At 50.4% G+C, this 12600-nt stretch overlaps 6 protein-coding genes across 6 annotated transcripts; 5 read left to right on the top strand and 1 right to left on the bottom strand.

Annotated features, from left to right (window-relative positions):
• Positions 1-497: 497 nt before the first annotated feature.
• N7511_003987 (putative pre-mRNA splicing factor) lies at positions 498-2241 on the top strand (the record flags this gene model as incomplete). Its single annotated transcript, XM_057126412.1, has 2 exons — positions 498-536; positions 676-2241. 2 exons carry the CDS (start codon positions 498-500, stop codon positions 2239-2241), a joined length of 1605 nt encoding a protein of 534 aa, XP_056985302.1.
• Positions 2242-2613: 372 nt separating this feature from the next.
• Positions 2614-3459, top strand: N7511_003986 (J-type chaperone JAC1; the record flags this gene model as incomplete). The annotated part of the gene is made up of 1 exon (XM_057126411.1): positions 2614-3459. The coding sequence occupies one exon, from the start codon at positions 2614-2616 to the stop codon at positions 3457-3459; it is 846 nt and encodes a 281-aa protein (XP_056985301.1).
• A 956-nt stretch (positions 3460-4415) lies between these two features.
• N7511_003985 (uncharacterized protein) lies at positions 4416-6157 on the top strand (the record flags this gene model as incomplete). The annotated part of the gene is made up of 2 exons (XM_057126410.1): positions 4416-4441; positions 4495-6157. The coding sequence occupies 2 exons, from the start codon at positions 4416-4418 to the stop codon at positions 6155-6157; spliced, it is 1689 nt and encodes a 562-aa protein (XP_056985300.1).
• Positions 6158-7953: 1796 nt separating this feature from the next.
• On the top strand, positions 7954-9183 carry N7511_003984 (tellurite-resistance/dicarboxylate transporter family protein; the record flags this gene model as incomplete). Its single annotated transcript, XM_057126409.1, has 1 exon — positions 7954-9183. The coding sequence occupies one exon, from the start codon at positions 7954-7956 to the stop codon at positions 9181-9183; it is 1230 nt and encodes a 409-aa protein (XP_056985299.1).
• An 890-nt stretch (positions 9184-10073) lies between these two features.
• Positions 10074-11285, bottom strand: N7511_003983 (RNA 3'-terminal phosphate cyclase-like protein; the record flags this gene model as incomplete). The annotated part of the gene is made up of 1 exon (XM_057126408.1): positions 10074-11285. One exon carries the CDS (start codon positions 11283-11285, stop codon positions 10074-10076), a length of 1212 nt encoding a protein of 403 aa, XP_056985298.1.
• Positions 11286-11498: 213 nt separating this feature from the next.
• N7511_003982 (3-hydroxyanthranilate 3,4-dioxygenase) lies at positions 11499-12199 on the top strand (the record flags this gene model as incomplete). Its single annotated transcript, XM_057126407.1, has 2 exons — positions 11499-11530; positions 11668-12199. The coding sequence occupies 2 exons, from the start codon at positions 11499-11501 to the stop codon at positions 12197-12199; spliced, it is 564 nt and encodes a 187-aa protein (XP_056985297.1).
• Between the last annotated feature and the right edge of the window lie 401 nt (positions 12200-12600).

Genomic DNA, 12600 nt, shown 5'->3' with positions numbered 1-12600 from the left:
CAGGCTACGCAAGCACCGGTTATGCGGCGCCCACCTAAATGTGGTAAATGTAGCGAGATAGGGCACAAGAAGAATGCCTGTCTAAGAAGAGATTAATCAATATAATAGCGTTATGGTTGAGATATATCGATAAAAGTGTAGAAAAAGTGGTTGGGTGGCCCACTCGCTTACATGGCCCACTCGCTTGCCGACCACGTTAACTAGTTATTTGCGGTCACATACGGGTTGATTGGGCTAATTGTATTTATTGAGTAAAAGATTCCCTGTATATCTTGATTTCGTATTGAAACAGATACTATTCATACTCTCGCTTCTATCTGAGGGCTATTCAGGTGGCTTCTCAACAAAACTGACCAAATTATATACTTCTTCCATCACCGCCAAAGCTTTATCAATTCTGCCACTTCCGCCTCTTCTCTTCGCATTTCCTCTTTTGGTTTCAGCACTTGATCTCTTTGTACTTTTAATTTGTTTCGAAGCGCAAGCTTCTAGCCAAAATGCATCCAGCTAGACAAGCTTATGTCGAGGAGTCTGCGGTAAGCAAACCCAACCCTGATGGAGCTCAATTTGCGCATTTAAACGCGACCTTGAACTCTCACGGCGCTTGCCTGGAACAGATATATTCTGCACTTATATCTTCTCTCTCAAGCACTAGCTGACCTCAATCGCAATTAGGACACCGACATGGGCATCAACTATGCCGATCTCCGTGAGTCGCAACTTCAAAGATCTCTCTTGGACAATGCTAACGGAAGCTCAACTATAGCGGTTGACCATGACTATGAAATCCCCTCTTCCGCGGCGGGTATTCCCACCGAGCGAGCGTCCGCTATTCTATCCCAGTTTGAACGTAAACGTCGAGCAGCGGCGATGGTGGTGCCCACAGACGACGCCAAAGTGCGCGCACGGCTACGAGAGTTCGGCGAGCCCATTACGCTATTCGGCGAGGGTCCTTCAGATCGGCGGGACCGTCTACGTGAACTATTGACCGATGTGGCGGATAAGCAAGGCGAAGATATTGAAATGGAAGAAGCCGAGCCGGAGAATGAAGTTGAACAACAAGAAGAATTCTACACAGAGGGCACTGATGCCTTGTTTGAAGCGCGCAAGGATATTGCCCGTTACTCTTTACCTCGCGCCAAGGCTCGAATCGCGCGACTGAAAGAAGAATCGACAATCCCACTCCGGACACACGTCAAACATCGCAAAGCTGTTAAAGAGAAATTGCAAGGATTTGAACTGTATGGGTCTCAAATCGCGGGAGATCGACCAGTCAGCATTTGTCGGTTCTCACCGGATGGGCAGACAGTCGCTGCTGGAAATTGGAGCGGTGGTATCAAGTTACTCACGGTGCCTAACTTGGAAGAAACAGCCAACTTCAAAGGCCATACGGATCGTGTGGGTGGATTGGCATGGTTCCCAGGTGCCACGCTTCCCAGTTCGAATGTCTCGCCTTCAACGGTGAATTTGATTTCAGGAGGTGGCGAGGGAGATATCAACCTCTGGGCCCTTGATCAAGAAAAGCCGCTCGCGACGCTATCTGGCCACTCTGGGCGTGTCTGCCGTACAGAGTTCCATCCCTCGGGTCGATATGCAGCTTCGGCATCTTTCGATACCACATGGCGGCTGTGGGATCTTGAAACGACACAAGAGCTGCTCCTGCAGGAGGGTCATTCACGAGAAGTCTATACCGTAGCATTCAACAACGACGGTTCTCTTTTGGCCAGTGGTGGATTCGACAGCAACGGACGTATCTGGGATCTGCGAACAGGACGCACGGTGATGATTCTTGAAGGCCACATTCGCGAGATTTACGGTATGGACTGGGGTCAGGATGGGTACCGGGTACTTTCTGGCTCTGGTGATGGGTGGGTCAAATGCTGGGACTTGCGTCAAGTGAGAAGTACTGGCGGAATCGGTGCTCACAAGAGTGTGGTGTCTGACCTTCGCTGGTACAAGGGTGCAGAGTCATCTTCATTCTTGCCTTCCACCGAGGGAAACATGGATATCGACGGTGCTGCAGCAACTAACACACCAGTTCAACCGAAGAAGTCGGGTACATTCTTCGTCAGCAGTGGTTTCGATAAGGATGTCAATATCTACAGTGCGGACGACTGGTCACTGGTTAAGTCGTTGAGCGGTCATTCAGGCAATGTGTTGAGTGCGGATATTAGCGATGACACCAAGTGGATTGCTAGTTGTGGTCATGACCGTACCGTGAAGCTGTGGGGAATTGAATGATTCAACATTTACGACTCAAATTTTGATACCTCAGCCTACATCCTTTTCAATTGAAAGTCACTCGGGATTGAAATGCAGCAAGCCTAGCTTTCAGCATGTAAAAATGGCAAACTAGACTTGGTGTCTCCCTTCCGCCTACAAGTCACTATATGAATATACCAGCCACTTATCTCAACCTGTCTGCCGTAATTAGTGAATCAAGACCTCGATCCAAATCTGTCAATGCAATTAGAGAATTACCTTTGGCTTTTTTTTTTTTGTTTTCTTATAGATCTGGGTCACGTGGGAGTGCGGGGATGACGTAAAGCGATCGCTGGAGGGCTTTTTCTCCGCGGGAATACAGAATACCGTTTTGACAACATAGACATAAACATGGCATTCCGTTCAAGGGTTGCCCAGATCTGCCGCCCAAGCATAGCAGGGCCTATCTCAAGGCCACAAAGCTCCTTGACTAGCCCTGCATCCCAAGATATCAGCGCGCATTGCCGATATCGCACCCAGTCAACAGTCGCCGGGTTAACAACGGCCGGGCAAACAACCCAGCCGCGGCAAGCAACCTGGAACACATTACCAAGTCACCGGTATGCATCCACGAAGGCATCAGCCCCCTCAGGTCAAAGCGAACCCGTCCTCGCAGGCGCCCCGGACATAACAAACCACTACACAATCTTCGCCAATACACTTCCCTCCGGCCCACCACCAGCATCTCCCTTCGAGATCTCCCTCAGTGACCTCCGTCGCGAATTCCTCCAGCTCCAAAGCCTCGTCCACCCGGACAAATACCCCAACGGCAACGAAAAAGCCCACGCAGAGGGCCTCTCAGCCCGTATCAACGAAGCCTACCGGACATTAATCGACCCGCTCCAACGGGCGCAGTACCTGCTCCGCGAACTGCACGGCATCGACGTCACGGCCGAGGATGCATCCACGAAGCACGCGCTGGATCCGGAGACCTTGATGGAAGTGATGGAAGTACAAGAGACGATTGAGGAAGTTGGAGCGTCGCCGGAAGGCGAGGCGCAAATCAATGCCTTGAAAAAGGAGAATGACGGGCGTGTCATGGAGTGCGTGCAGGCTCTCGCGGGATTCTTCGATGCAGGGGATCTCGAGGCTGCGCGGAAGGAGTGCATTCGGCTGAGATTTTGGTATAGTGTCGGGGAAGGGCTGAGGGAGTGGGAGCCTGGGCATACTGAGATTCGCCTGATGCATACTAGCTGATTGCAGGGCTAGTTTATGGCCTGATGTTGTATGGGTCTATTTTGTGGCATTGTATGACTTGTACGATACTTGTGAACAGATCGCTGCTCTTTTATTTTTGGGGGGGGGGTTCTATCGTTGTATTATGTAGTATATCGTGGCTATGTTGGATATAGATCAAGAATTTTCTGCCAAGCCTGAATTGTCGAAAGGGTGATCTCGTGCAGTGAAGCTGCATAGTTCAGATGACTTATTTCGCCGAAGCTATCAAATGTTCAAGCCACCTGGGGATCCTGGGAATATATGGTGAGTTGTTAAGAGGTCCAAACTCGAAGCCAAAGAGGGGGGTTTTCACCACCTGCAGAGCACAAATAGAACAATTTTAACCCAATTCTACTAGTCAGCTACTAGTCAGCTACTAGTCAGCTTGAAGATATCTCTGAATTCGGCCCATTTCATGATCCAACCGCCCAAAGGAGTAGCTGAGAATATCCCGAAGGCGAGCAGCAACGTTGACCGCCACATTGAGCACGACCAGACAAATCAGACAACAAAGTGAAGCTTGCAAAATCCAGCACCCAAAGAATGGGGCACAGCAGATCAACCAGTCAGGTGGACTATTGGGTTCTTGACAGGCTGGGATTGGGCACGAAACCTGCCAACGCGATACAGTTGGGCCAGTCGGGAGCGAGGATTCTGCGCTGCTCTGCGTTGTTCATTTGGATAGGCAAAATGATGACAATCGCAGAGATCCGAGGGGGAGGTTCGAATCAAGAGAGAGAATAGCACCAAATTTTACACCTGCCTAGCTGTTTTGACCCCATCGTGCATATTTCCTCTCCACAGCTGCACACGTAGCCGAACGGTGATCGCCTCGGGACTTTTGGGCTGGAGGGAATATTTAAGGGCGTGGAATCTGCGATAACTTGTTAGAAGGGAAATCTCCCGAGATCAACATCCTAAGCATCCACGGCCTCATGGACTCTGTTCGAGATTATAGCAGGTATGCAATGCAACTGGTTGCATATACACCCCGACTAACATATGAACCCTCAGTATCATCCACTCACCGTCATTCACCTTCCTCGTCGGCCCAAGACACACAAAGCTGACAATCCAGTCGGCCCTCGCCCAGCATGTCTCCAAACCGCTGCATAATCTGATGAATGGCCACACGAGAGAGTCAAAACATCGAATTGCCGTTTTGGAAGAGGAGGATGTTGAGACATTTGTTGCCTTCTGCGAGTATGCATACACTGGTGATTATAGTGTACCGCGAACCGAGTCGGAGGAGGAAGCCCTAGAGGACAGTAGGTCTGGTGTCGTCGAGAATGCCCCCAGTCCGGGCACTTCTTGGAGAGATACTTACCGATCTGAATCGGTTTCGTCGGCTGTGCCTCCACCTGCGCCGTCGCCGCCTCCTGGGGATCGTAGCCAGGCGGAAACTACCGTGTATCAGGAGCCTGAGCCTCCAGCTGAGCCTCCAGCTGGGCCCGAGCCTGAGCCAGAGTCTGCTGTACCCGAGCCTGAGCCAGAGTATGCTGCACCTGAGCCTGAGCCTGAATACATTTACCCCGAAGAAGCTGTGCCTGAAACAGAACCAGAGCACACAGAAGTGAATGGATTTGAATATGCAGACTCGGTTGTGCCGGATGCACCAGAGCAGCCAGATTACCCTGCCGTCGAGCCGCAGGCGTATGCAGAGCCCGAGTACGAGGCACCTGTGAAATATCAAAGCCCAGCACGAAAGCTCAAAAAGAGCAAGAAAGCCAAGAAGGCAAACAAGATAGCAGTAGCAGCTGAAGATGTGGCTCCTGCAACAGAAGAGCCTGTCAACCTGACGCCTCCATCAACACCTCCACCAGCAGCAGCTCCAGAAGAGTGGCTAACAGCAGAGGGTGAGCTGGAACCGGAGCCACCTACTGAGGAGCCTACCCCAGAGCCTGCTCAAGAACCAGAGCCAGAGCTAGAGCCAGAACAAACTGGGGATTGGGGTCAACCACCAGCGGAAACTGCATGGACACCAAAGACCTCAGAACCCCTAGCAGACTCATGGTTTGGAGAAAAGAGTCAAATGCCCCGGCCCCGGCCAATGCTCGACATGTCATTTGCCCAACAACAAGCCTCGTCCCCTTGTGAACCAGGCCTCAGCATGTGGGATGAATTCGTCTCTCTCCAATACAACGATGACGCAGCCTCCAATATATCCCCAGTCGAGTCAACATCCAACCTCCCATACCTAACCTTCCACGCCAAAGTCTACGTCTTCGCCACGCGCTACCTCATCCCCGCCCTGGCGCAGCTCTGTCTCCGCAAGTTACATCGAGACCTCCTGCTTATATCCTTCACGGAGCAAGAAACAGCCGAGCGGAGCCCATCTCAAAAACTGGGCGTCTTGGCCGCGCGCAAGGCCCAGATGGTCCTGAACCTAGTCCACTATACTTACACGAAAACAGCCCGGCTGGAGCCCATCTCACCAACGTCCGCGACGCAACTTCGGGAGAATGAGCTGCGACGACTGGTTGTACACTATGCAGCCTGCAAAGTCAAGGACTTGGCCAAGTACCACTCGCCAGACGATTCTGCAACGGCAACACCATCGCTCCGGCCGGTGGATGCAACAGTGGAGCGGGCCGAGACTTCTGCCCCTAAGAGTCTCCGCTCGCTTCTGGACATGACGACGGAGCTGGCCTCTGATCTTGTGTACCGCATGATGTGAGCCAACGTGGTGCTGTGATTGGGTTGAGGCAATGGAGATGCCCAGACATTGTCTACATGTAATGCAGATGCTTTAGCTTTGCTCCTTCTGCAATGCTACCCTGAAGGTTGAGTTCTGGACTCCCGCGCTGTATGGTATGCTTGTCGCATAATTTGTCACTTTGAGGCGCATAATCTTGCTTTGTTCTTGCATATTCTTGGCTTTTGCCGGTTGAGCGTTTATCCTGAATTTCATCTTTTGGTGCTCGTCTTTTTTTTTCTTCTTCCAGTGAATAAATACTGTACTCCATTTGAGGTTTAGTGTCTCGCGCTTTGATATCCTCGTGTTTCGACAGAGAGGCTAGAAATACCCCCTTTGAGATCTTCAACACATGAATCATTCTCCCGAGTCCGAGCCATATCACGGCAAATCTGAGCTCGACATCGTTTCTCCGCCATAGAAGACGCGGCGTACTTTCATGGACGGCATTGCGGATGATTGATGATAAAACACTCCCAGGCTTCTAGATTTGCTATGCATCACTTCACGGAGTACAGTAGCATTAATCCGAGAGTTTCATTGCTCGAAGAGCATCACAATCCACTCTGGGCATGTTCTTGGCAAGATGAGGTGTTGATGTCTGAATCACCACCAGGCAGCCGAAATTCAGGGCCCAAAAATAAGCATGAAACCCCTTGGAATCCTTGGAACCTGGCTGATCATCCGATCGACAGCCATGTTACATGTACAACGAACTCTTGGCGAGGATCAATAGTGCGGAGGCTGTGAAGATAACAAGTTCAGGAGGTGCCAAGACATGAGCTTGGATCTGAACATTCTCTCTCTCTCTCTCTTCACCTCACATCCTCACATCACGGGAATCATTCGAAGCACTGCACTTTAGTCCAGACAACAATCTCAATATACCTGATTTCGAACAGCAATGGTGTTACCCAACTCCCTTCTCGCCACAACTAAAAGCTTGGCAGCGGACCGTCTTTGATGCACTGTCGATCATCTCTCTTGGCATAGCCAGGCACGTTGAATGCGCTCTGTTCCCTTTCACGTCCTATCGGAAAGGGTCGGGCAGCTTGCTCGCTTCGAAACTGCCCAGCCGGCCCGAAGAACGGGATTGAGATTCATCATCTGCGTAACGTCGGTGACTTCAAGGTCTCTTCTTTTGCCACAGATCCTCTTGACAGGTGGATCAATTGACAACCCAACGATACAGTATCCTGTGGATGATACACTGTGCCTATTGAGTGAGGCAGTGTAGCAGGATTACGCAGTGGTTCTGTTCTTGGCGGTCCCAGTGATTGTCCTCCCCCCCTAGGCATCGAAGCTCTATGCCACCAAAGTTTGATGCCCAGACACTATCCACCCCTGATGCATACTATGCATCGTCCAAGCCCAATATTCTGGGCCGATCTATTCTTGGGGCTTTCTTGGATTGCCGGTTTTATGGGTCTTGATAACATTGACGTCGCTGGTAGGTCCGTTTGCAAGGATTCGTCATACTGATTATAGGAGACTTGATTGAATTGTGATTCTCCTTGTGAGGCACAGTGGTCTTGGAATTTCTTGGCCGAATGGATCTACTTGGTTTTCAATTTGATGCCATTGATTTGCCTCAATTGAAGTTACTTATATATGAACCTCTTACCCATTCACCTTGTCTTTCCAGTTCATGCTTCAAGCCTTTCTCTTACTGTCTTTCTTGATTCTTCTTCTTGAGACCCACGGTCTATAGTCTATAAATCCACTTATCGATTCTCTTTGCTCCATTTCTCCATACTGGCCCCATCTATACACTCATTATGAGCAACCCAATCTTATTAGGGGTCTACCCTAACAACAGCTACGAGCAACACCCACCACCCTCCTCACATTCCTCATACTCCGACCAGCCTATCCTCCAAGAAGAAAAGGGTCAAAAGAGGCAAGGCCCTCTCGGCTTTCGTGAACGTCTCCGTCACTTCACCTGGGCATGGTACACTCTGACAATGAGCACAGGAGGCCTTGCCCTCTTGATAGCCAGTCAGCCAAACACCTTCGAAGGCCTCAAAGAAATCGGGCTAGCAGTCTACCTGTTCAACATTCTTCTCATGACTCTAGTCTGCTCCCTGATGGCAGCCCGATTCATCTTCCACGGCGGCTTCATCGACTCCCTAACTCACGACCGTGAAGGTCTCTTCTTCCCAACCTTCTGGCTCTCAGTCGCAACAATTATCACCGGTCTGGAACGCTACTTTGGCGAAAACCCAGAACCAGCCTTCTCCAAGACTCTCCAAGTCCTCTTCTGGGTCTACTGCGCATGCACCTTCCTCGTCGCAGCCATTCAATACTCCTTCCTTTTCTCCTCACACACATACCGCCTTCAAACAATGATGCCTTCATGGATTCTTCCAGCCTTCCCAGTCATGCTCAGCGGCACCATCGCCTCGGTCATCGCCGAACGCCAACCAGACCACTCCTCCATCCCAATCGTCACAGCCGGAGTCACCTTCCAAGGCCTAGGCTTCTGCATCTCCTTCATGATGTACTCCCACTACATCGGCCGGCTGATGGAATCCGGCCTCCCATGCCGCGAACACAGACCAGGAATGTTCATCTGCGTCGGCCCACCGGCCTTCACAGCCCTAGCCCTCGTTGGCATGGCCAGAGGACTCCCAGAAACATTCAGCGTCATGGAAAGCAGTGATAGCGTGGCCGATGGGCGCATGCTCGAGATCCTCGCCTTGGCCGCTGGCGCGTTCCTATGGGCGTTGAGCCTGTGGTTCTTTTGTATTGCGCTCATTGCTGTTGTGCGCTCGCCGCCCACTGCGTTCCATCTTTCTTGGTGGGCTATGGTCTTCCCCAACACTGGCTTTACTCTTGCTACCATTACCCTTGGAAAGTCCTTTGAGAGCAAGGCTATTGGTGGGTTTGGCTCGGCGATGTCGATTTGTGTGATTTGCATGTGGATCTTCGTCTTCGTTAGCCATATCAGGGCTGTTTGGCGACAGGATATTATGTATCCTGGTAAGGATGAGGATGTTTCTGACTAGTTCACCCTGGAATACTCCTATCGTTTTTTTTTTCGTTCTGCGTTCTGTTTGCCTTTTTCTTCTCTTTTTACAACTGGATTTTGCTTCTTTTCATTGCACATTTCATGAGCTTTCTTGTCACCCTTTTTTCTTGGTTCGAGTTGATTTACATATTTCTTTTGAGAGCGTTTGAGCACTTTGCTTTCTGCAGTTTTGACTGCTGCAGGAACACTTTTCCTAGCATCTTTGGCGTTGAGGCATTGCTTTTTTTTTTTTTTTTTTTTCATGGCGATCATATCATATACTAGAGTCCAAAATAGAGACCAGCAAAAGATTTCTTTTTACAACATATCCATGATATCATGGGTTAATATTGAAGGATATAGGAAATTCTAAGAGAACAAGCTCGTCCTACCTTATCTCTAATGCAAGTAGTGAGGATTATTAGGACTACCTACCTAGCATGTAGCAATACAATAACAATCACAAAAAATAACGTCAAAAGGTCCTGGGAGTTGAGCAGACTACAAATACAAGTATTGAAAAAAGATAATGAATAAATCACATTATGGAATTCTATATCAGGTCACCTTGCTCTAGCCCAACCAAGCAAGAAGCGACAGTGCGAATTTTGTGGGTATCATGACATTTGAGAAGTAAACAATGTACACGTCTTGGGCGCAGGACATGGCTTGGGGTGTTTCGCGGAGTGACAACTCAAGCTCCATGCTCGACAGTCAAGAGTGTCCGCGAGAACAGGTGCAGACGACAGCCCGCAGTCGACGCAGAAATGAACCGCGTGACCGTATATGCCCTCGGTCTGGGAGTGGCCTGTTGACAAGGCCACCATATTGAAGTGTTGCCGCACTCAATGTGAGAGAGAGAGTCGGAGTGCAAAAGGCCGTGTATGCTTAAGCAACCTTTCTGCCGACATTGCCGATTCCACGGCCGACAACGCTGACAATCACATCACCGTTGTCATTCTCGCCCGCTGCATCGCGGATACCCCATCCAGGAGCACCAAAGGTAGACATGTCCCGGGCGAGTTGGATCATGTTCGGGTCTGCAATCACCTCCCGGCCAACCTGCAGACGACCGACATCCTCAGAGCCCATGGTCATGAGGGTCATCATAGTCGCCGCAGCCGCAGGAGCCACACAGCCTCCCTTGGAGACAGTCTCCAACAGCTGGTAAGCACACTGCCTTCCAATATCCTCTGGTGCTTGACCACCCGCTGGCGGAGAGGCCACATCAGCCGAGTAAAGACAACCGGTGGACGACTCGGCAACCAAGGACAAACCAAATCCAAGACCGATCTTCTTCTTCGCCTGGGGGTTTGTTTTATCCGGGGCCGGAATCAACGGCGCAGACGCAACGTCGGAGAAGACATATGTATCCGGACAGAGAGGGTTGAGAATACCACGAGCAGTCTCAATCATGCGAGCGTTGTTCGAACCAGAGACACCGACAGAGTATACAACACCCCGAACACGCTTGATACGGCCGGCATTCATCAAATGCAGAGTCTTCGGCAGACGGACCTGGTGACCGAATACAAGCTGCACTTCACCACCACCACCCTTGCCATTAGGACCAGGGTTTGACCGGCGCAGAATACGGAGCTCGATGTTGTTGAAGATACCGAATTGGTTGTACAGAGGGAGAATCGCAGTCCGCACACTGTCGACGGACATGTCACCGGTTGGGGTCGACGAGGTAATAACACCAGGACCGGTGAAAAGGACCTTCATAGGTGCTTTGGAGAAGGGGGCCAGTAGGCAGAGGGGAATAAGGTAGTAACTGAGACCGCGGTTGCAGTTTGCAGGAAGCTCGTAGTTGATCATGCCGCCGCTAGCTCCAGTGCCAGATGTGCTACCTGTAATGAGACCAGGCTTGTAAACCAGGATGGTACCCGTGTAGGAGATCTCCATCTGAGAGCCATTGGTGACTGCATCGAGGAGGCGAAGGAAAGAAATTTCATGAGGCGCAAGACCTGGGTTCGTGGGCGACGACGAACGAATTTGCGAGATGTGGACTGTGCGGCCGGTGAGAGTGGAGAGGACCAAGCGATATACCAGGTTGTGATGAGTTGTGAACCGGAGAGGGGGTTGTGAGGTCGCCATCTTGAATTGTTGGTCAAGAAGATCTCCGCTAAGCTCAGTAGTTTCTAGTGATGAAAAAGAAAAATTGACGGGCCAAGGTTGATCCGGGCCGACTCCTAAGTCCGGGGATGCAGTTGGTATCTCCGAACATCTGATCTTGATTTCTCAGGGTCCAACTTAACTTCTGCAAAGCTCTCTACTCAATCTGGACAGACCAGACACAGTGCAGACATTATGCTTCCTCCGGCATTGAATATCCCAAAATGGTATGTCTACTATATCTCCTACGCTTTGACATCAGCGACTCAACTATATCACACCCCCCCACCATCGCGTGACTGTCGCAACACTTCATCGCAGAAGAGCTACGAACCACCAGACTAACCAATGTCAATAAACACAGGCTCGAAGAGAATTCACACCTCCTCCAACCCCCAGTCAATAACTACTGTGTCTATCACCCCTCATCTCCGGCCACTGCCGGTTACACTGTGATGATAGTGGGCGGGCCAAACGCCCGAACAGACTTCCACATCAACACCACACCCGAGTTTTTCTACCAATACCGAGGATCAATGCTCCTTAAGACTGTCGATACTTCCACCACACCTCCCACATTCCAAGATATTCCCATCCACGAAGGTTCGATCTTCCTACTACCCGCAAACACCCCTCACAGCCCTGTGCGCTTTAAAGATACCGTCGGTATCGTTATGGAACAGCCGCGGGCTGAGGGCGCATTGGATATTATGAGATGGTATTGCAGGAACTGCAAGGAAATTGTCTGGGAGAAACATTTCGTGTGCACAGACCTAGGGACGCAAGTCAAGGCTGTTGTCGAGGAGTTCACGGCCGATGAAGAGAAGCGGAAATGTAAGGGTTGCGGAGAAAGTGCAGCGACGAGGTACAAGGATGGTGAGATTGTCCAACCGTGATGAGTGAACTCATGAAGGCGTCGAGGGTGTAATATCTTGGTTTGAGATGAGTCATGAAAGGTGTGTTATGAGCGACGAATTCAACATTCTTTGATGACTGGTTATGGAAATAGAGTATGGTGCAGCACTTGGCAAATAAGATATGATTATACAGAGGAAGAAAGAACGGACATGATGAACGACATTGTTTATGTCGGGATATTTATTACAGCTCCATCCTCGCCATTATCCCATCGATCACAACCCAGCCAGCTCCCACGAAGCCCTAGCCAAAACACCATTTATTAACCGGGGCGGAAACCAAACCAACCCAACAATCATGTGCTAGAAAGAAACCCCCATAGATGCATACAGCAGCGTGATGGTAAGCTGCGAATTCTCGTGGTGCATTGATCCTGAAC

This window comes from Penicillium nucicola, assembly GCF_028828085.1.
Source record: "Penicillium nucicola strain IBT 29836 chromosome Unknown utg000003l, whole genome shotgun sequence".
NCBI classification, from domain to species: Eukaryota; Fungi; Ascomycota; class Eurotiomycetes; order Eurotiales; family Aspergillaceae; genus Penicillium; species Penicillium nucicola.
The sequence above is the reverse complement of the archived record's forward strand: the minus strand, read 5'-3'. Positions and strand labels throughout refer to the sequence as shown.